The sequence below is a fragment of the Musca vetustissima genome, unplaced genomic scaffold (genome assembly GCF_032173495.1).
Source record: "Musca vetustissima isolate MV318-11 ecotype Yass unplaced genomic scaffold, APGP_CSIRO_Mvet_v1 utg3953, whole genome shotgun sequence".
NCBI lineage: Eukaryota > Metazoa > Arthropoda > Insecta > Diptera > Muscidae > Musca > Musca vetustissima.
In genome coordinates this window covers 336,370-361,670 of record NW_026882891.1, presented here as the reverse complement: position 1 = coordinate 361,670, position 25,301 = coordinate 336,370, and the positions used below count along the sequence as shown (strand labels likewise).

The window sequence follows — 25,301 nt, the reverse complement described above, 5'->3', positions numbered from 1 at the left end:
TTGTTGTTGCATATTGGCGACCATTTGTGCGGACGATGGCTTCTGCACTAGATCCTTGGCAATCGAATTATGACGCTGAGGATTTTCTGGACTCTCTACAGAGGCAGTATCACTGCCGCCGGGTTCGCGTTCATCACACGACGATGTACTAACATCCGATTCATCGCCATCTGTACGCCGTTCTTCATCCGTTAGATTAATGTGCGGATCCAATTTGCGCCGAATACGCATCAGACAAGCCGAACAGCAACGCGTTGCTTGGGCAGGTATTTGGAATTCTTGCATAATGGGATCGCGTACATCCAGTGCCAGTTCATAGAGGCGGGCTGGTATATTATGCAAACGTTTGGCACGATCTTTGGGATTGGGACAGGTCGGCAGAGGACAATTAGGATAACGGGTGCGTACCGATTTGCATTGACATGTATTACAGACACGTGCTCCAACTGGTATAGTATCATCGGATATGCCATACTGTTGACCACGACCTTTCTTGAGCGGACGAGTGCGGGGACAATTTTCAGCTTTACAAACAAAGCAGGTGGCAAGTTTATCTGAAAAGATAGAAAGAAGAAGAAAGGATGCAATTAGTTAAATGCAAAAAATTGAAAAATGCATACAGTATATAAATGACGGGGAATTTAGAACAACTACTATAGTTTCGAATCAATTTTTGATGTTTATGAGAAGAAGAATGAAATACTGCGAACTGGAGAGTCTGTCGACAAGCGGAATAGTGTTAAAAGCAATAAATAGAAACAAACATATACATTATGTTCGGAATTAACTCACTGACTTCAACAATTCGATTCGATTGCGATTACAAAAGCAAATGATGCCCTTTGGAGTCGATTCAATTCTTTGATTAAATAATAATATCTTGAAATTATTTGTTGAGGGAGGGAGGGGAGAACGAAAGCAAATGGGACAGAGCAGCAAACATAAAATAAATCACGTTAATTAAAATATAAAATCAAAATACATTTTCAAAGTATATTTGTATTGGAATGTCTATAACATTTCCTTTTTAAATACAACGCCACCGCCTCTTCTCTGCCATTTGTCCATTTATTGTTGTCCTTTGTTACTTGTCCAATGAATGTTTAACGGTTAAAACAGTAAGTGGTGTTTTGAGAATGGTCACACAACCATCCCATCATCATCCTTAGCATTATCTTTATCATCAACGTCATAACCACACACCACCGCCACCAATCCATTCGAAATGAAAATTGCAAATAATTGTAAGTGGTTTATTAAAAATTAAACAATTTTACATTTCTCTGTTATTTCGTTCAATTTGTTTTTTGTTTTTGTTTTCGTTTTTTTTTTTTTTTTTTTTGGGTGCTGGTTTTTCTGAACGAAACCAAGCCGACTCAGACGAGAGAATACTATTTTGATATATGAACGAGTATGTGTGCACATCAACATCATGGACGAGATTTACCGGAGATGAAGTAATGCCACCTTTTTGTATTTTAAATATTGGACCTGAATGAATAATCAAATGACCAAAGCAATTGGCAAAAAAAAAAAAAAAAAAAAACAATAACAATAAATGAAATCAGAAGGGCAAGGGGTCGGCGGTTGTGAGGGATGAAATTTGAATTGAAATTTTTGAAGTAAAATTTGTTTAAATAAAAGGAAAAGGGATTTACAATACCGAATTAAATGTGTCGGTACATAAGAAGTAAAATGAAATTTGTCATTCAATTTGCAACACATTGAAATAATTGTTCGTCTGTTGAAATCAAGATAGAGGATCACAATATTTAACTAAGAGATCTGACATTTTTAAATAAATAATGTTAGTACTTCGAGGAATATCAGTCTACGTCAAGTTCTTTGCTCAAGAAATTCTAATTTTAGAATAAATTTCAATTCTAAGTTTAGCTTTTATGACAATAACTAGAAATGAGCTAAATATAATCTATTAATTTTTATTATTTTACTAAGACCTTCTGCCGGCTAAAAGTTTTCGCATTACGAAAAAGAAAAACATTTCACGAAAAAGCTAATTTAAATACCCTTTTGTTAAGTGTATTTACATTTTTCTGCCATGCATTTATCTTAATTGCGTTACTTGTTTCCCTTTCCCAGCCCACATCGTCATCATGCGGCAGAGATAACTCCCTTTGCTCTCTTAATGTTGTTTTACATGTGCGGAGCAGCAGCAGCAACATTATTACTCCTCATTCATCCTCGTTGCTTATTAGTAATTCATCATTATTTTTAATTTCTTACCATTATCACTTAACTTGTATTTGTTTTACGTTTTTTTTTATTCTTTTTTATCTGTTCACCTCCCCCTGATGTTCAGCAAACAAAGTTTGGTCTGTGTGTCCATTTACATTTTTTCCGTTCTGCTCGGCTCTGTGTTGTGTATTTATTTGAATATCATTAAAATTTTAATAAAAGCCCAAATAAATACACAAACTGGAGATTTCAATACAAATTAAAAATAAAAATGAACGAAATATAAAAAAGTAACCACCAAATCTGTCATTACCGTAAATCGTATAATTATGGAAAAGGGAGGTTGGAGAGATGATGATGATTGTGAGGGGTATCTTTGGATTTTGATATATTTTTAATAAATTGTTAAAGGTTGTTCATGTGCAAATTTCTCAAGTGGCAAGAAGAAACATTGGAATTGCATTTAAAAATATTTATTCCCAAAAAACAGAAAACCCGCATTGTCGTCGATATTTTAATTAACTTTTAATAACACATTTAATTCAATAATTATTATATACTCAACTCATATAGGTAATTCAATTTGTGAAATATACACGAACCAAATTCTAGAAGTGCCAACCAAGCTAGCAGTAAGTTATTAATAACCGATTACTTTGCGATGATAAGAAATTCAATTGTAATATTAACACCCCTAATCAAGGCTTTGAAATGTTATAGGGTTATGGTGTGACCACTGATCCAACAATCTGATGACCAGGTTTTTTGATGGATGATAAAAATCTCTGTTTGACAAATGGGTAAATAAACAAATTGAATTGACATTAACATGACACAAATAAACAAATAATCGACATGTTTATAAATATCGGGGGTCATATGGTGGGGTAATGTTTAAACATTTGCTTGCATGTCAGTATGTTCTCTCTCGCTCTGTGTGTGTGTGGGTGACACAATATTACATTTTGTTATAAAGTTTTATTTACACCTGAAATGTTTACTATGTATGTATATTGTGTATAAAAACCTTTCTCTTTACTTCACTTTGATAAAACGCCATAGATTTTTTTCAACTTCTCTTCAAAATGTTCTCCCCCTTTTGCCCCAACCATTCATCCCACCCACCACATATTATATATTTACACACAACTGTCAAAAGTAGTGATGATGATGTTGTGATGGTTGTTGATGACGACGACGAGAAGGCAGAGAGACAGAGAACAATATGAAAATTGATTAACTCAAAAAGAATAAAAAATCAAACAAAACAAACAAAAAAAAACGCGACAGGTAAATCACAAAGTGAGGTCGTTGAGCAGCAGCAGATTGGCAACGACCAATGGCCAATCAGACAAACTGCCGGCCGGGGGGAGTAATTGTAATTAATTACTATTTATGTATGTATGATGATAAAATGTATTCTTACTTAAACTGAAAAAACCCACGAAACAACATCAAAATATATATTTTTTAATTATTTTCATTACTCTGCTGCTTTGCCGAAGAGAAAATGGCTCAGTGGAGTTTTGCTTTCTTTTTTTGTTGTTTTTGTGCTGCGGTTGTCACTTTAAATATCATTTAATTAACACGATTTTCCATTAATTCAAGTTATTTACACATGAACGATTTTTCTCTGCACGATTGTGTGTGTCATTATTTTTTTCCTCTCTGCTCTCCCCCGCGCTCATCTATATCTGTGACATAAAACAATTCTACCAGTGACATTTATATGGCTCAGCAGCTTCAATACTTGATGGACTTCTTTGTTGTGGTGAGTAGTAGTGCGTAGCAATGTGTGTGTGTGTGTGTGTATCATCACTACTACAGACAAAATACTGTTGCTCCTGTCGATGATGATGATGTTGAATGATATTGACGATGATTGTAATGCGCCATTGGTCTGTCTGTGGGTTGGATGCAGCTAGCAATACAATCAATATAACTGAATATTGACAATATCAGCAATTTATGTCATCAAACATGAAAGCAGAGAGAGAAGACAGAGGAGAGAATGATAGATAGGCATTATAGCTAAGGTATTGGTCGACTTTTGTGTTCTCTTAAAAGAGATTTTATTTCATTAATGAGAAATATAAACACTTGGATTCAGTTTAACAATTTTTTGTGTAGGATTTTGTTAAAAATTAAAAAAAAAAAACAAATGAATTCTGAATAGACTTCCTTACTGATCATCGAGTGGACGGAGCATTAACGTCAATACACCCGAAAAAGTCGAAAAATCACACTTTTATGGTATTATACGATCAAAGAAGTGAGGCGTGGGTTCTCCATTGTGTATTAAAAATCCAAACAAGGTATTTTTGCCTTGCAAAGTTTCTAGAATTTTCAAATTTTAGTTGTCAAATTTCAAAATGTTCAATCTTACCAATTATAGAGTACATTTATCCAAATCAAAGTGTTGACACTAAAAACCAACAATGGACAAAGCACAAACTGCATGAGGCCATAAGTTTAAATAAAAAGGATTTATCGATAGAGCAAACGACAGCTGGATGGGCTCCTGTACGCACGCACAACAAACACCCAACAGCAGAGCAGTTCAATCAAAACAATAAAAATTGTCAATTCAATGGATGGATGGGAAGGATGAATGTCTGGTTTCAATTTTTTTGTTTCTGTTTTTCGTTTGCAAATGCATTTGTTGTTTGTCTAAGTGACACAAAAGTTTGCTTTTAATATTTTTATACAAATCCATTAGTATTTGAATGGGTAAAAAATGTAGTTATTGTTTTTCCAAAATTCTTTATAAAAAATATTAGAAATTCATCAGCGCAACAATGTGGGACGGACAAAAAAAAAACAACATTATTGCATTTGTAAAGATAGATATTTGTGCATTGTAAACAAAACTACTAAAAATGGAAATTTTATTTTCATAAAAATATCCTTTGAATTTGTTGTTTTTTATGCGTATTGACTTATATAATCAAAGTAAGAGAAAGAGAAAAAATAAAAGCGATGGGATTATCCATTTATGATCCCATGAATGTGGTAATTAATTAAATTTTATTACCAAACAATGCTACAGACAAACAAACATATTAATGGCCATAAACTGAAATTGACCTACAACAACATACCGCAACTGTTTGGTTATAGTTGCTTCATTTTTGTTTTGTTTTTGGTACGAATGTACATTTTTTCATTCGTTGTCATTTCACAATTCAGTACGTCCATCCATCGATACAGCCCAGCACCGAGTTTTCTGAATGTGTAATATTTATGTCAACATCATCAACGTCATTGCTGGCTGGCTGTTCTGTTCAGTTCTGTTGTGATCTGCTGACTCCGTGTATTGTAACCGGAAAATGAAATGGGAAGCATGAAGGAGATTTACTGGTCGTTCCATAAACATACACACACACATACATACATTCAGTCGAAAAGGTAATTCATTCGATAAACATCATCTCATAACGTTTAATTCAATTTCATATCTCAATCTGCTGATTACATTGTATTGTTATTTGTTTTATTGATGAATTACATTTTAATGTGATATTAAGCCTCAGCACACAGGGTGAGGAGTAATTCATGCAGCAACGCGCCAGCCACCATATTTTTTCCATCGATTTCAATTTTCATTAGAAATGGTAAAGGTGAGGGGGCAAAAAAATGAAAAATAAATGTACATTAGGTTCACACATGCACTATTCCAAATGGTCGAATAAAATCATTGTTAATAGACCTTGTAAAGCCCTATTAATTTTTTTTACATACATTGCTACTAATCTTAGGATGTTTGGATTTATCGTATCCGTCCTCGTTTTGATATAGCCCCCATGCGAACCAAATTGGCTGTAATTTGATATGTTGGATTCGCATTTGATATGTTTAATTCGCATCTTTTTATGAAAGTTATTCTATTTTTTAGAGTAGCCCCTTATAGGTCTAAATTCCAAATTTTGGAAAATTTTTGAACCAAATTAGGTGTGAGTCCATTTTGATCTTAAATTTTATTTGGTTTGAAAGACATTTTTTTTTCAAAATATATTTCAATACACTTTTTTATACTCCTATATTTGTGCCTTCTCCACCTAATGTTCCTACATCCAGTTCAGTTTGAATTTTAATTGCAATTAAAATAGATAATTATAAAAATTGCCAAGGTAGGCAATAATAACTCCACAAATTGTTTACATTTGTATTTATAGATTATTTCCAATTTAATAATCAAAATGATTTTATAATTTAATTAGATTTTTAGTAAATGTATGAAAAAGTATTTAATCCCAGAGTTACACACATTGTTCGTTGTAAAATATAATGTAAATATGTAATAGATAAAGTAAATGTTTGACCTTCGTTTCTTGTTATTTATTTAAAATTAATTGTAAATGTAAAAAATGTCATATTAATAATACTAATAATAAACATAATTATTTAAATTGAATTCTTACAACTTCAAAGTACGAAATTTGACCAACCTTGACAACATTTTTTTATATTTGAAATGGCTTTTTTAGATTTCAAACATTTAAATGATTTTTTTCCTTATCGCCATAACGTTTGTTGCTCTTGTCAATGCGAAAATATCAATTTCCTTTTATTAATAATTCAATCAAGAAAATTTGTTTGATTTCAGTTTCTTTCGATGGCAAAAAAAAGATGAAAAAAATTCAGCGGCGAACCACAACCAAAGACAAATTTGGGAATATTTTTTTCTTTATTTAACTTTGAGGTTTTTTTTTTTTTTGTTTTTGGAGGTTTTTTGTGAGTACTTTAAGGACATTGGTACAACCTATAACAAAATTTGAAGCTCAAAACTAAAGTGACTGAGAAGTTATATTTTTTTTCTCTCTCTCTCTCAGGGAGGCACATCAATAGCTAATAAAAATATCCCTAAGAAAAATAAAATGTTTTGGGCGACCACCTAAAATCGAAATGTTCTTCAGAGGACTGGAACAGACACAGCTGCTGTTATTCGCTATTATGTTTGAAGGAAACAATATTAAATAATTCCATTAGCTATAAATTTCTTTTGCAAGAACAAAGAGAGCAAATAAAAGTCGGGGAAAAACAACATTGAAAAATATATTTTTCTAATAATATTGAAAGCCCAAACAACCAATTGAGCAAAATCTGTAGTAAAACTACTTAACCTAAGATGAGTTTCTATGGAGATATATTTTTGAAAGTATAAGAGAGTGTACACATACTCATATATATATGGAGGTATATTAAAGAATTAAATTTTAAATATTGTTTTCCATCAATTTCTGTTGCAATAATATTTTGAGATTTAACTCTCACCCATCCCTGTCAGAAGAAGAGAAGAGATCAAATATCATCACATTGATATTGTTTAAGAGTGTGTGAGACGATGGAGAGCAAGAAAGAATGTCAAAGTATCTATATATGCTGTTGGTTAGTTACCATTCCTTTTGTACATTGTTATGAAGGAAAAAAGCGAAACCCGTCAAAGAACCCCGTTCGAGCTAGGGCTGTTCTTCTACGCCTTACTATGGGTTTGTGAAAAGTAATAGAAATACCAAACACACACCCACCCACCCACATTTTTGATGGAGGTCCAACCACAAGTCACAGACGTAATAAACCTCCCAATAGAACCACACGAAGTAAGTGCTTGGAGATTTTTATTTAATTTACAAAATGGTGTTGATTTTTCATCAAATGTTTTTTAACAGCGTTGCTTGATTAAAATATAAGAAACATCATCATCAGCAGCTACTGGCATCTTCAGGCGTGGGGGGTACCACTGCGAGCTAGCTGGCTAATTCAACAAATTTATAACCTTCCCTGCAATCACAATTTCAAATTGTTTGAAGAGAGCAAGGGAGAAATGCTGGGAGACCCAGGGATTTAACAAGAAATCATATTTCATTAGCCATGTGAAAAACTAAACACACACACACACATTCGAGCGCAAAAAAGCTAATAGTTATTATCATAATTGCCTTCATCATCTTCTTGCTGCTTTTACTCTAAAACACACATTGTTACTGTTTGGATGCGATGCTTGCTTGCTTGGCTCCCACAATTTGTCTTGTTTTGCGGAATTTCAATGCATGGATGAATGAGAATGGAGGATGAAAGCTGTTTGTTGTGCTTGTTCTTGTTGCTTTTGCGATAATCAAAAGAGTGTGCAATTTTAATTGGTAACAATTTAATTACAAATGTAAGCAAAACTTTGCAGCAGCAGCATCACCTACACTCTCACTGTCCTTCCTCCTCTCTAGCTCCTCCTCTCTAGTGTGTAAAACGACTATTACAAGTTGTTTTTCTAACATAGACAGCATTTTAGCTGGCAAACAGCAGACAGTCAAAACTTGCAGTACATGCTCTTCCCCCCACTCCCACTCCCACACACTCCACACCAATAAAAGCTACAATAGGACAAACGGTATTATCACAGCATTTAGCAATGAAAAGTCAACAACAGAGAGATAGATAGAGAGAGAGAGAGTGAAAGACCTAAATGAAACATCATAACATGATTATAACCCTTTTTATGAAAGAGAGTGTGTGTGATACTTAATGTTACTAATACCATCTGTCAGTTGTATGGGTTTGGCGAGGGAGAGTGAGAGAGAATGTGGAGCCATAAAATAGATTTTGTAAATGTCCAATAGAATAGACGACATGATTAGAGCAATGTAGGGATTGCAGTTTTTGAATTGAATGGGAGAAATTTAGAAAATTCCGATTGGAATTTTTCTGTTTTCATTATGAGGAGAGAAATGTAGAACATATTTAATAGGCATAGAATCCTGGTGAAGAGTGTTTATAATTAATGGGATAATGTTTTTAAACCCAATTATTTATAAAGAAAATTTGAACCAAATATTTTTAATCTTATTTTGGAATAATTATCGAATTCATAAAAATATATTCGTTTTTATATCTTGAAATAATCGTTTTTTTCTCTCCAAATGACATCTCTACATAATTGCTTTTTCAAAATTAGTGATAATTGCTAACAAGAGTAACAAAAGTTACAAAGCTAAGCATTATTATTATTATTGTTTACCCATTATGATGATGCCCCACCATGCAACAGTACTCCTCATGACAGACTAAAAAATATATATTATTTAGGAATGGGTGAAATACTACTTTCTGTGGGTTACAAAAACCAATTTTATAATTAGTTAAATGTTTTGCCACTCATAAGTATGTTTGTTATTTTATCACCTCCTACCCACCCGTCATGATCATCGTTAACCATGAGGAAGAAGACAGCTTTACAAATTCTACGGAAGCAAACAATCATTAACTAAGTTTTACAAGAAATTCTTGTGTAGTAATTTTGTAAATAATATTTAGAGAAAGATTATAAAGTAATTCATGAAAATGTGTGTGTTTGGGAAGTATGTAGAATTTATTTCTTTAAATAAATAAAATGTTATTAAAAAATATCTTGAGATTTGAGGATAATCTAAAGAATTACTGCAAATTATATTGAGCGTAACTAATTTGGAAACTTTATTCTGAGAAACAATATTACTCTTCCTCGAACTCTCTACTTCTATATATTTGAGGTATTTTTGCAAAGGCATGTCATTATTTTGTTGGCTTTTTAGACATTCTGGAATATTTTCGCCTTAACCCGTTCAGTGTCAAAAAAATTGTCAAAAATAAAAATCTAAAATTTTGTATTTAAAATCGTATAAAGGCACAGAGTTTGAAAAAAATAGCCATTTTTCATTTTAACCCTCGGCCAGTGTTGTCTGTCTTTCAGCAAAAACAAAAACATCAATAGTAACGGTACATAGGATAACCGAAAAATCGCAAAGAAAGAGAGTACTTTTAAATGTCGAATATATTCGACAAAAACACTGAAAGCGTTAAGAAATATTTGCTCCACATTGTTGAATTTACAAAATTTGAATTTTCCCTTCAACTCCATATCTTTTTTTCAATGATGACTTCATTTTATTCATCAATCGTTTTTAATTACTTCATCAATTTGCTATTTACAATTTGGGGATTTGGTAGTGCTGTTGCTGCTGACCAACCATCAAACAGCTCCAATCCCCTGAACATTCAAATAAATTCTTATCACAAAACGTCAGCTAATCGAACAATATTGAAAATAATATAATTGAAAGATTGTGGTCCAACAAAATGGCTATTGGCCATTGGCAGCAAATGAGAAATGCCATTTTAATTTTCATAATAAAACTAATTGAATTCAAAACCCAACAACAAAACAAAAAAACACATCAGTACTACAATATGAATAGAGGAGTAATTTCCACAGAGACATATTTTAGTTTCACCCAAACCAAAAAAAAAAAAAGAATGGCAAATTTGTATTGGCAGTGGTGGGAGGAGGAGAAGCTCGGTCGAACATTCATTCGGTTAGCCACTATATGATTGTATTTTTCCATTAAAAGGATTTTTTAAACAAAATTGTGTTACCCACGCAATACCAGCCAGCCTTGCATGCTGTGGGTACCGAGGAGATGAGGTTGCTTCGTCGCCATTCATCATCCATTACGTTGGAATTTGCCACCATCATCAAGAGGGGCTCTATGCATCCACGCATTTATACTCCATCCATCTCCACCCTCAGCCGAAATTAGCAGCATACAGGTATCGCATCTCCACTACTAAAACAATTCATACTGAGAAAGTACAATGAAGCTGCTGGGGCACACACACAGACGGCAGTTGTTTTGGTGGCAACAATTAGCGTAATTTGAATTGTGTTAAAAATTTTATGAAATTACCCAACCAACAGAAATGGATGGTAAATGTTTACTGCAATGCGTTATTTGGGCACAGTGGGAAGACATTACAAATGCACACTTTTCGAAGTAACTGAGAATACCACATAGAGCGTTATTACTAAACAAAGCAGTCGGTCGATCAGTGCTGAATTAAGCTGCACCAGAGAGTTTCGGTGAGTAGGTCATAAGTCCTTACTACGACATAGTGATCCAGGTCCCATTGCTAGGAACATCAATAAAAAAAAAACTTTGAAATGCACTAAGTGATATACGTACTATTCCATATACGTACTATTCTAAGGAGCTTCTGCCAAAGAGAGATTTCTATATAACTCCTCTCAATTCCCAGATTTATTTGAATTTCTCTGAGCCGACTTTAATTTTTTACCTTGGAGTCTAACGGTCAAAACGGCACGTATTCTCTCCCTTTGATCAACCGTGTCACTGTTGGAACAAAACATTTTGTACTACAGCCACCGCTGCCAACGTTTGTGGCGGATTTTCGCGAATACTTTGCAACAAACATTTAAGAGGGCACATTCAAAATTGGCTGGATGGACGGACATACAAAAAGGGGATATGCACTGTTCTATGTTGGCTTGTATGATTGTTTTTGGTATTGTTACACTAATTCCATTGATATTTCAATCACTTAACACACAACACAAGTTAGCAGCAGCAATATTCCAGGATTTTTGTTGGTGTCAGCAGTTCTACAACACCCATATCTCCCTCCTTCTCTCCCCTACCGCATCCACCTTTTGAGAAGTGATGACAATAAAAACAACAACAACAAAAGCCACGCTTTTAACGTATTTACCAACGATTCTAGGGATTTTGTTGTTGTAGCGGTGGTCTTTGTTGTTGTTGCTGCCGCTGCTGTTTCATTACTTTTGGCGTTGATTGTTTGTAATTTTGTCTAATTGCTTCGGTAAGAAAAATTCATTGCCAAAAAAAAAGAGTAGCACCCATCTGCTTGGTTGGCTGTATGTGGACAATATTTTTTTTGGAGGGGGAGGAAGGGGAGCGGTTGCATGGAGTTGTGGCCAATTGAGGAGATTCTACTACGACAATTACAGAGCCATTGCCACTCACAGATCAAAAGGAATTGTTAAATATACAATAACAATTTCATTTTAATTGATATTTTGTTACAAAAAAAAACCTGAAACATCAGTGGCTACTAGAAACGAAAATCAAAGCTTTATTGGATATTTGGTCAAGCTGTAATTTCTTTGAAGTTTTTTTGTCATGATCAACAATTTGGATAGTAACGTGTGATACTTGCTAATGGATATTTTTTTACAATCAATAAATTAAGAATAATAAAAAAAAGAAATTTCCACATATTTTTTTCATTTTTTGGTAAGTTAAATTACATACCAATATATAATTATTAATTAATGTACCTCAACAACTATAAACTGACCACACGCGCACGCACACATTCACAAAATCCACATATGCATACACGTACGTTTTAATCCTTTCTTCATACACAATTCAGGATTACAACAAGTGAATACTTGTGTCGCTTATTTAAGTGGTCAGCGAGAAGGATTTATGAAATGAAACAACAACAACAGCTTTGAACAATGCATAAAGAAGGATTCCCTCCATTCCAGGATAATGCATACTTTTCACTCTTTGTAAAAAAGTATTATTGTTGGACTGTTTATATTTTTAATTAAGAGATTGTTAAGAATACAAAGTCAAGGTATTATTAAAATGATGTGAACTCTACAACAGCTGACAAATCTGAATTCTAAAAATTAAAAAAATTTCTTCATCTATTTCCAAAATATCTCCACAATTTATTCTAATTTCAAATAACCTCATTTTAATTGGTTTTAATTCCCCTATAGGTAGAAAATCCTTTTGATAGATTTTATTAAATTTAATCGTCTGCCCCATGATTGCAACATCTCTCCCAATAACGGCATTTATTTATTGTGACACACAATTAACAAATCAAAGTTACAATACCGACAAATTCCCCCAAGGAGAGCACATCTTTATTTTATTTTCTTTTGTTGTTAACACACGCGACAAACAATCAAAGCCATAGTACCCAAACACACACACCCAAACTCGCACACAGATAGATACATAAACAAACAAAAAATCAAAAAGGGAAAATTTAATGTTTTAATAATAATGTCTTTTTTATAATCATTTCAATAAAAAGAAGAAAAAAAAAGAGTCAAGTATCTTGTGACAGCCACAAATAGAGTCCGCAAAAAAACTCCATCATGCTCTCTACCACCCACGCACAAGAGAATGTAAACAAAAAATGCACACACACAAACGACCGCCACAACAATAACTCATAAATTGGGGCTATTTGTTGAGCAACGAATGACAATGTTATTGAGACGAACAGGCAGTGGTGAGGCTAATTTGCAATCAAACGAGAGAGAGAGAGAGAGAGTGGAATATAAAGAGTGCCTTGTATGGGGGGTTTTATTATGATGGGTGGTTTGAATGTAAAAGACGTGCACGTGCTTTCTCATATGTAAACAATGATACTGTACAGTGAGCAATTTTAAAAGAGAGAAGAGCGTAAGTTATTGGATAATAATCGTTTTAATACGGAAAAAATTAAAGGTAGAAATAAACTGATTACACTGAATATAAAAATTAATTATTTTAATGAAATTAATTTAAAAAATAGCGATTTTGAAATAGCGGTTAATGAAATTAATTTTAAAAAATAGCGGTTTTGAATCAAAACAATTGGTTAAAATGTTTAACTTCTTATAATAACAGCGCTATCCTAAGCTATTTTGAAGGCGCGTTAGCAGACCTTGTTTAATAAACTTAAATACCAATTACGTATAGAAAGAGTTGTTTTTACTATATACTTATTCATATTTTTTAAAGTAATTATTTTCATAAAGCTATGTAGTGTGACACGAGCAGTAAAATAACCTTTAACATCATTTGATAAGGAAATATTTCCAACCCTAACTGCACAATATTCTCTTTTGAACACAACACTATGGAAGAAGAGATTAAAAACCGCATTGAATAAAGAGAAAATATGAAGAGAGTAAATGGGCTCCCTTTCATAAAGCCAATTGTCGTCCTTTTTTACAATTAGCTATGCACATTACAACCGCCAAAACCAAAGGAACCGCATACACACACAAACACGCATACAAACCCACACAAGTAAAATACGCAAAACAAGTGAAATGAATTGAACTGCAAGAAAGTCCTGTGACATGTGTATAAATAGGCAGGTTAAATGATGGACGGTTAACAGTTTTAAACGAATTATCAACGCGAAAGGACATAAATGTAACCAATCAGAAAAAAAGACACGAAAAATAAATTAAATTATTTCAATCAATGGAATAGATAATGCACATATCACAACAACAAAAAGATATAAATGAATTTAAAAAATAATTAAAATAAGAAAAAAATAAATAAAAAAATCATGTTTACAAATTGGTTAACTGGCACAACGGGTAATTCCTCCTCCGTACCAACAAACACATCCTCCTCCGGTCCAATAGCAAATCGCTTACATGAATCCGCGGTACAAATACCCAATGGATTGTCGTCATTGGCCAGTGGTTTAAGTGCTACCCTGAATCCAAATATGTTATCAACTCCACCGGATGTTATTTTAGAAGTAGGACCCAGTCCTACAACAATGCGTTTTATGGCCCACAGCATAATGTTGGGCATGCACAGCGGTTATTTACGTTCGGCAATACGATTAGACGAACGTGGCGGCAGTGGCTCGCAACATAGTGGAGATTTTATAGTGTATTTAACCAATGTTACCCCTGAACAATTTGCACCGCTGTTGACCTACATGTATACGGGATATTTGGATTTAAATGTGGAAAATATATTCGGTGTCTTATTGGCAACACATGTTTTGCATATGCCAAGGGCTTTGGAGATTTGTAGGTGGGTTAAGAAACCATGACCAAATTATGTGTTATAAATTGATCAAAAACGCTGATGTTTTTTATAATGACGTGTTTTTATAAAAAAATGAAATATATATATATAAAATATACAAATAATTTTATGATAATTTCAGATCGTATTTAGCTCGGGCCCAAGCTGATGGTTATTTCGGTAACAGCAGTAGCTCGTCCGCACTTTCAAATCCCCTTAATAACAACAACAGCACTGCCAATAATCTCCTTCAGCAACCAGCCCCCAAAATTATACGACCAATTGCCAGTAAACCACAATTGGCAAATTTTGGATTTTTACCCATAGGACATCCTATGGCCGTAACTCCATCGTCCTCCTTAAACTGTCGAACTTCAACGATAACATCGGCGGCGACATGCAGTGCAAATAGTGCCACCACAGTAACACCTATGGGAAAAATCCATGAAATGGAAACGAATAAAGATGATGAAGATGACATTGAAGTTGATGAATTAGATCGGCACTCGATGACATCTCATGAACGTAACTACGGTCCAATGACAAACAATGCAAATCCTAATGCCGCCGCCGTTGTTGATGATGACGACGAAGATGTTGAAGTTTTTATTGATACAACATCAGAGGATGCCGAGGTGATTGTCGAAACATGTGAAACACCACAAAAAATATCCTCTAAAAATCAAAAAACGACCAAAGAGTCCTTGGCTTCTCATCATCCCACAACACATGGCAGTAATAGAAAACATGATAAGTCACACAGAAAAACCCACAAATCTGATAAACGACGAAAATCTGGCAACAACAACCACTCGACGTCATCGACGGGCCTACAAGTGGCCAAGGCACCCATACCAGCCTCTCAATTGGATACTTCCGAGGCCAATAAGGTTATTATAGATGTGGCCAGTTGTGATGGACCGGTGCGTTTTAAACGTATACTCAATACAGCCTATGGTCACAAACCCGAAACATGTCCAGCAAGCGCCGGTGGCCACCATCATATGAATGCAACACCTGGCCAAGAACGTTCTCTGCAAAGTGTTTCGTTGTCTTTTCATCAACAAATGGCAAAAACCATTAGCCAACAGCAACATCTGAACAATGCCGAAGAATCAGAAAATAGTGAAACTTCAAATGGTAGTATTGGTACAGGGGGTGGCGTTGGAGGTGGGGGTAATGGCCCTAAACATGGACGTAAAATACAAAATGAAATTTTCGTATGTGTCTATTGTAAACACACATTCAAATCTCAATATTGTTATCAGAAACATGCTAAGCGTCATTTGAATCCATTAACTCTGCAAGCTACTTGTGTTCCACCGCATGAGAAAAGGACAATCGCCGGCAGCACAGATGATCAGTGTAACTCAACAGCGACGACAACGACGAATCTATCATCGATTATGACGACAGCAGGCGAACAACAATCATCGAGTTTACAAAAAATACGGCCATTTGTTTTAAGAAATTCCAACTTGAGTGGCCATCAAACAAGCAGTAGTGGTAGTACCGCCGAATTTCTAAGACGTGAGGTGCGTCCTTTAGACATGAATGTTCAATATTATCCTTGCAAGACGTGTGGCTGTAAATTTCCAAGTTATTATTTTGTACATAAACATCGTAAAATGTGTCATGCCGAAGAAGAAGCTGCCGCTGCAGCGGGCCAACAAAATACCAACAATACCGGTGGTGGTACAACAATAGAAGAATCGCTGAAGACACCTCCCACTGATGACTTGGATGAAGAAGAAAAGGAGAAAAATTAATGATAGTAAAGATTGAAGACTCTTCCGAAAGTCTCTAAAAATATTTTTGTTTCAACATTTTCACAATCATATTAATAAAATAATACTTAAACACACATATCGAGCTTTAGCATTTAATGTTGAAAAAAAGAAAACCATATCTAAGCTATTTCTATGAAACGCACGAATTTAGTTGAAAAATCTATAATGAAAATAGAAAACAAATTAATTTCAATAAAAAATTAAACAAAATAAAAAAACATATTTTGTAAAAAAAATGTGCTATAATAAAATCCAAAAAAAGTAATCAAATTCAATGTTGAAAATTAATTAATTAGCTTTTATTAAAGTTGTGAAGATTTTAGGTTATTTTACTGAATGGGGCAAATTTGAGGTTATATGTAAATATTGTGCTCAGAAAAATGTTAAAAAAGAAAACTAAATCAGATGGAGTAATTTGGTGGTCTTGTATGATAAGGACAATATAACTCATGGTCGATATTAATATGTTATATTCTGAGGAGTGGAAAAGTATAATCATGATTCTGTAAGACGTCGAACTATACTCTATATTGAGGACTAAAATTTGTTATTTCTACATGTGAATTTCTCGCGAAACGTCCCCTCCTCGTTATCCTAATTTTTCAAGGAAATTACAGTTTAAGATAAGTCGATGTGGATTTACATATATCTGTGCAAAAATATAACCGCTTTAAATAAAACACACAAAATTACAATTTTACACCACCACAATAATTAAATATATGAATTTATATACAAATATACATATGTGTGAATATCTGTACTGTATTGGCAATTGTAATTATGTGATATAATTTTAATTATAATATAAAAATGCTGTGTAATATTCTGCTGGTAGTATACACGAGCATCAGGAAAAAATCTATGTAATTTAATTAATCAAAAAATAATAACAATGATTTAATCGAATATGCATATTATATTAATTAAATTCCCCTTGAAAATAACAAAAAAAAAATGAAGGTGTAGGCGGACGGGAGGTGTGTGGAGTATGAAAAAGTTGACACACTAGGACAAACAATGTCCAACAGCAGCAGCAGCGGCATAATAAACAATCATCAGCATTAATGTGATAAGTAAATTTAATAAATGTTACTTTTAACAATTCACGCAATCGCCCCCACCTTAGGCAACCAATCGCCCTCGAGCCCAAAACTGTATTCTATTGGTCATTATTGTTTGTCTCGCTTCATTCTTCCCTTACTCCCCCTTCCATGTTAATATAATGTTAAGTGTTTATTTTTCATAAATTAAAATATTAAAAAAAATCAAAACAACATTACCACCAGCAGCAGCAGTTCCATGCATGATAACCAAACAACGGACCAACCGACCGTCCGTCCAACCACCTTTTCCTCAATTCCACTGGGATCATATAAAAAAGGGTACACATACAAAAAAAGTGTAAAAAATAACATCAACTAAATGACAGCCATCTACCGGAGGTAAGCGCGCACACACACGTACATACACCAACAAACAGGAGTTTATCACAAAAAATATTTAATTTAATTGAGTTTAATTAACTCACTGGGGAGACAAATGAACGGACAGTTGAAAAATGTGCAACAAAAAAAAAAAAAACGGAACATAACATTTCAAATCAGAACAACAAAACTCAAATCAACGCAATGCAGCAGCATTTGATGTTGCTGTTGTTGTTGGGTTCGAGCCATCAGAAACCAAAATCCCCTTTTTCACACTACCAATAATTTAACCATAAACGAAAACATTTTAAATTACAATAACAAGAAGACAAAAGAAACGCAGCACCCTCAACAAAAACACCAAAAGTATAAAAATAAAAACAAACAATTGCTACAGCAAACCAACCAGGAGGAAAGCATAGCGTCAAGGGGTAGATAGAAGGGCTGGTGGTAGTGGCATCACAGGCAAGGCGGGAAAGCATATTTTTGTGATGATTGTTTTTCATAGCCATCAATTATTCATTGAGACATTCAAAAGATGACAGCATGGCACAAGCAAAAAAGAGGCGGTTGGTCACAGGCTGGCTGGCGGGCAACCAACCAACGACCAACATCTCTCATCACAACATGGGGGAACTTTTGATTTCGTGTTTTTTTTTTTCATTCTTTTTGTTATAAATATATTTTTTGGTAAATGTATAAATTACATTAAATATAAATTGTTGGTTGCATTCTTTTACTAGCTGAGTATGTATGCTCTCCTTACCCACCCTCCTTGCATTGGAGCTCCCAAAAATATGCACTGATATTTAATTTTTAAAGTGAAACATGAGGTCCGTTGCCACTGCTGTTTGCTTCTTGTTGGCCCTCTATATCCCCCTCACTCACTTATCTCTCTGAGTTGGTTGGCTTGGTTTGCCATCCATGGATATCAATAGCCAGCCCCAAAAAGCAAAAGCATTGCCCCACCAAGGGCCACCAAATGTAAGCAAAAGAGATCTCTTGCATAATTTAAGGCATTTTAACGTGCATTTTGTTGTACTCCTTTTTTTAATGAAATTTTCATTTATTAAGATAATTGCCTGGCTTGGCGTTTTTGGCCTCACCATGGTCCCCCCACCACCACACGCTCGCTCACTCACTCACTCGGTCTGTTCTACAAACAGTTTTTATTGGGGTTTAAGTGTTTCCGCATGATGAATTTGTCAAGAGGGCATTTAAAAACAAAAAACAGGTTTCTCAGCGAATTAGTGATTTAAACAAAAATATTAAAAACAAAACAAATGCGGCGACGACAACAGTTTCCATGGATAAAAATACGGAAAATCGATTATGGAATGGACAATTTTAAATGTAAATAAAAAAGTCAGATTTTTGTGCGATTGTAGGGCGCAATGGACTTTCCATTGGATTTATGGTATATCAAGACAAAGCTGTGCACCGCATTCCCTATATCCCAGGAGTTGATATGAACAAGAGGAACTAGATGAAAGAAGGAATACAGGCCTATATGTAGTCCCCAGATTTCATCAGGGTTAGCAACATTTAAAATCTGGGCATCGCAACAAGATTACGTCTTACTTTCAAGCACACCATACCTACATCGACGAAGGAACTCGACTCTTAATACTGGGAGCCTTTTTTCAAACTCCAGTTGTAACTTGTGGAATTTTTTTTTTTTTTTTTTTTTTTTTTTTTTGATGGAAAGGGAATTGAAATCGCCATGGGCTAAAAAGGTTAATTGGGAAACTTTAAAAACAGGCCACCACAGTCCGTTTCCACGACTGAGGGGTCGATCATCGGAAATGACCCGAGTCTTACTCGACCAACGTCTGTTATATCATACATATATTTACTATATGTAGGATGTATATACGCCACTTCCCAGAATAAGTCGCTATTCCAATAGTCATCTGATAAAAAACTATATTTTTTTCTTACTCCATATTATCTATATTTATGAGCTATCGATTGGAAAATCTAATTTTACCAATATGAGTAAAACGATTTCGTCTTAATAAAACCTCCTATGTTGTAAGTCATATTGGGTCGTCTTAAATGATCTCTAAAAATATGAACAATTCTCAACATAATATATATCTAGATCATATATAAAAACAGAACTTACCTTTGCCATCGATAACATTTACATCGCCGCCCACCAATGATATTGTGGTCGATACACCAGCAGCATTTGATATCGATGATAATGTTGTGGCTGTGTTTGCGGTGGTGGAATTTGATGTTACGACGGAATGTGTCAACGATGTACCGCCATGAATTGGCGTCGTGACATTCGATTTGGTTGATGATGCCGCAGCAGCAGCTGCCGCCGCCGCTGATCCTAGAAGATTTACGGCTCCAGAACTCAAGGTGATATCGTTTGCATTGTTATTTTTATTATTGGCATTGCTATTGTTGTTGTTGGCAGGATTGCTACTTGTTGTTGCTGAATTATTATTAGAATTAGACAGAGGTTGCTGTTGTTGTTGATTAATGATGATGGAGGTGGTGGTTGTGGTAGCATTGTTTTGTGTTTTCGATAAACTTGTTGTAGAAGAACCGTCCAAGTCAAGACGTTTCTTTTTGGGATCACTGCAAAGGAAAAACAACAAAACAACATTAGAAAAATATAATGACGAAAATAAAGATCCCCCCGCCAACTTACCTAACATCTGAGTTGCAGTCATTATTTGTTGCTGTGGCACTAGCAGCACCAGTACCCATAAGACTTTCGACCTGTGCTACTTTTAGCTTTTGGCCCAAGAAATTGCCAGCCGTTGTTGAGGTAGTCGGTGTAGTAACATTATTGGATGTACTTGTTGTTTTATTGCTGGCTACAGCAGCAGCAGCATCCAATGGCGTTCCAGTTGCAGCAGTATTTTTAACACCACTGCCGCCTGCCGTCTTGTCATTACCAATTGTGGACGACGATGTCGTCGACATATCTTCGTTGTCAATACCTGTGGACGCTGCTCCAGCTGCTGTTGCATTCGTGGAAGATGGCATTGTTGGTGTGCTTGGGCTAGCGCTAGCAATTTGAGCTGCCATAGCAGCCACATATGAAGCTTTAATGCCATTGGGCGTTGATAAGGGCGGATGATTTGAATTTGTATTTGTTGTAACAGCAGTCGATGATGTTGTCGATTGTGATGTGCTGGCAGCAGCTGGTGCTACTGCATTATCATCAGTTTTCGCATTGTTGCTATTCTTTGTCGCAGCAGCAACCTGCTGATCACTACCAGACGTCGTTACGGTCGACGACGATGCCGTCGTATCATTAGATTTCTTATCCTCTTTGGAGGCCTCGGCTGCTTTTGTTCCTTCCACATTGCTATCAGCATTCGCATCAGCAGTTGTTGCTTTCGATTTAGCTGCAGTTCCAGAAGATGCGGTATCCGTTGTCACGGTTTCGTTTGCTGATTTGTCAGCTGAAGCCGCCGCCGCTTTATTTCCACTCGACGACGATCCTGAATTGGATCCTTTGTTCTTCGTCCTTTCCGATGTGGAGGTGCTGCTGGTGTTGTCGGATGTACTGGAGGAGACTGTTTCTACATTAGATGCTGCATCATTTTTGGCTGCTGCAGCAGCAGCCGCTGCTTTGGCTGCCGCTTTGGCCGCTTCTGCTGCAGCCTTTTCAGCCGCCTTTTCCCGTTCAGCTCTCTCGCGCTCTCTTTCGGCTGCAGCCGATCGACCACCGGTCTTCTGCTGTTGCTCCCTTTGCAATCTCGTTGTTACACCCGTCGTCAGCGAATCTATGATGCACTGAGTCTGTTGCTGTTGCGATTTCTGCAGCGTCTTGGAGGCTCTTGTTCTCTGTCGCGATTTTCGCAACAACTGCTTATAGTTCTCGGTCTTCTTGCTGAGGTAGTAGTAACGCACACAGTCCTGGGCCGATTTTCGGTCTAGGCTGGCTGCTATCGCTCCAAAGTTTTTGGGGTGTTGCAGGAATTTCTCCTTGAAAATCTCCTTCTCGCCGGTTGTCCAGACGTTCAAGGCGCCTCGTTCCTTGTGCACAGCCACCATATCTTCGACGAGACCATTCTCATTGTGATAGACACATTTGCGCTGGTGAGCGTCGTACATGATCGGTGGTATAATGGCGTACGACCTCATTTTCCTCACTTCCATGGCCTGCTCTTGCAGGCCGTCCATAATTTCCTCGTAGTCGGCTTCGGACTTAATGCGTGAACCCACACGATTGAATCGTTCCTTGTCCTCGCGCTGCTTGCGCAACTCCGTAAAGACCTTCTCGAAAAATTCCCGGTTTTTAGCTTCTCGAGCTTTGCGCTTGGCGCTCGCTTCCGATTTGTCAACACGCTTCTGCCACTCGGCAGACATTTGGGCGTATGTATCCACCAACTTGGTGCGGTGCAGATAGCGATCGTGTTTTATTTTGCGTATGTGCTCCAACAGTGGTGCCTTAATCGTCGTCTGGTGGCGTTGTAGCAGAGTCGTCAGATGTTCTACATCCATGGGCTGGTTGTACAACGGCAACAGATAACGTTCGCCACAGTTGTCGAGTATGGAATGTTGAGCGGCGGCCGTTTTACGGTTCGCCATGTAGATTTTTTGGGCCAATGTTTGGGAGCGCCACGAATTGGCAGCATCGTCTTCGGCATCGGCCAGAGCTTTTCTTCTCGCCGCTTCGGCTTTCTCTTTTTGTTGTTTGGCAGCGGCAACTACGTCCAGCAAACTCTTCTCCTTCTTCCGCAACGATTCCAGGGAGCTATCAGCTCCGGTAATCTCCGTGTCCACCTTTTGGATTTGCATTAATAGATCTTCTTTGGCAGTGCGTCCTCGTTCCTCGGCATTGTCGGCTGGCAGCGTCGGTGATATCGCTTCCACTTGGGGATGGTAGGCTTCTGTTGAGGATGATGTTATCGGAGCATTATTTGTCGTTGCGTTCACACTCCCCGCAGCTGGCAAGGATGGCGAGGCGCTGACATTGGGGCCGACAGCTGCAACAGAAGAATTTGACGAGGATGATTTGCTTCCAAGGGGAGTTGTGGAATTTGTTATGACATTCAGAGCTGTATTTATCGCCAGGGAAGTTGGGGTTCCCCGGTTCATTGGAGGCGTGGGTACTGTCGCAGGTGGAGGCAGTTGTTGGGTCTCCACTTTCAACTGTTGCATGGCCAGTGACGAGGGCTGTGGTACAGGCGCTTGCGGTTGAAGTGATGTTTGCTGCTGCTGAGACGGAACCTGCTGTGAAGGTTGCGGGGGTAGGTGAGTCGGTGGCAACACCGATAAATGCGTATGTGGAGGCAGCGATGGATGACCAACGTGGTCAGTAGAAGAGGATCGCATTGCATTCGCAGCAACTGCAGCAGCCTGAGCTGCTGAAAGACCCACAGCCGGTGAGGGTTGACGTTGTTGTGGCGGCGGTGGCGCTTGTTGCTGTGCATGCTGATGTTGTTGCTGCTGCGATTGTTGTTGTTGACTAGGCGGAGGTGGTTGTTGTTGTGGTTGGACATTCTGTACTTGATGTGTTGTAGGTGGCAGGTGATTTGAAGAATTAGTGATGCTATTTGCGGCATCACTCAGTCTCAGCTTCTTGTAGGGCTGTTGTCCGCCCGGATCTGGTGGAGGTGCCTGAGGCTGTCCACCATGCCCTCTATTGGCCGTCATGGCATTTGCATTGGCTGCAGCCACCGCAACGGCCACAGCAGCTGCCGATGACATCGACACAGCACTGCCCAAAAGATAATCAGCATTGGAATATTGTGGTTGCTGGCGATGAGGAGTGGGCAACATCATGCGTTTGCCACCGCTAGTGATTATGTTGCCGCCACTACCACTGACCGGTGGTGGTTGTTGTGGCTGTCCCGCCGCTGACACATTATTGGCATTGTGTGGTGAACTACTGGGACCGGGCAGTCCGCTGTTCGCTCCTGTCGCCGAGCTGGGCGGTGCACTGCTAAGCAATTGCGTTGACCCAGTCGAGACACTTTGATGAGTCGCAGGTGGATGGGCAAAATGCAATGTATCCAGGCCATGAGATGCACTAATGCTGACAGTAGGTGGTGGAGGACCTTGAACCACTCCAGCCAAGGCAGCTGCCATGCGATAGTCCTGATGCACAGCTTGCATTGTTGGTATTCTGGTGTAGGGACTATCGCGATACTGAGCTCCCGGCCCGAGGCCATAGGGACTCTGTAGAATGAAGCGGTTGGGGGCTTCGCGAACAGCATTGACATCAGTGTATTTGGCATAGGCATTAGCAGCAGCTTGTGAACCGGGTCCAGGCCGTGGTGGCGACAATGGACTAGCTGCCGATCGTGAGGATTGCTGTTGTTGCTGCTGCTGTTGTTGTTGCTGCTGTTGGTGATGATGTTGTTGTTGCTGTTGTTGATGCTGTTGTTGTTGCTGCTGCTGATGTTGTTGCTGCTGCTGTTGTTGATGCTGCTGCTGTTGTTGATGCTGTTGTTGCTGCTGCTGTTGTTGTTGATGTTGTTGCTGCTGCTGCTGTTGGTGATGCAACTGTTGCTGAATATGTTGATGCAACTGCTGTTGATGATGATGTTGTTGCATTTTCTGTGCATGTAACTGTTGCTGCTGTTGTTGTATACTTTGGTGATGTGGTGGCCCCAGGCCTCCACTAATCCCCTTGGTATACGATGATGTTGAGGTATCGGCAATTGGCCTGTAAAATCAAAAGAGGAGGAATAATAGCCGATTATTAGATTTATTTGTATTGGAAGTGATTGCAAGCCGTATATGAATGTTTGTATAAAGGATTATAAAAAAATTGGTTTGAAATAAATATTTTTTCGGTAATAAAATTCTCCTATTAAGAAGATTTTATTTTTTGAAATTTCGATATTATTTAAAGTGTTTTCTGTAGTAGGCCTGGCCTCGTCATGCAAAGTACAAAGTTGACATGATTTTATTTAAACTTTCGAAATAATCTGTGATCTATATAGTCATATTAATTGTATTTTTATTCATATTTTGCAGTTAATAGGCAAAGTACAATGTCTAAGGAATAAACTTTTTGAAAGCGTATTAATATTTCTTATTTATGTATTTGTATTATCTATTTCTTTAGAACATAAACATACCTCCAATTAAGTGACATGTTTATAATAGAATTTTTTGAACGTGACAAAAAAATTTAAAGGTTTATACTTCTTTATATAAAAGTTTATACTTCTTCTGTCCTCCTCAGTATCCATTGTCTCCATTTATTATTTAAATAATAAATAAACAAAAATATTTTTATTTAAACCAAAATATTTGTGCACATT

The 25,301-nt window shown here is 36.7% G+C and overlaps 1 protein-coding gene across 1 annotated transcript in view; it reads right to left on the bottom strand.

The window, feature by feature from the left end:
- LOC133329592 (uncharacterized) overlaps positions 1 to 25,132 on the bottom strand; it is a 30,160-nt gene extending 5,028 nt beyond the window's left edge. Inside the window, exons 1-4 of the mRNA XM_061538063.1 lie at positions 25,116 to 25,132; positions 20,720 to 24,697; positions 20,180 to 20,646; positions 35 to 554 (exon numbers count right to left, since the gene is read on the bottom strand). Coding sequence (XP_061394047.1) covers positions 35 to 554; positions 20,180 to 20,646; positions 20,720 to 24,697; positions 25,116 to 25,132 — 4,982 coding nt within the window. The remainder of the gene's footprint in view (positions 1 to 34; positions 555 to 20,179; positions 20,647 to 20,719; positions 24,698 to 25,115) is intronic.
- Between the last annotated feature and the right edge of the window lie 169 nt (positions 25,133 to 25,301).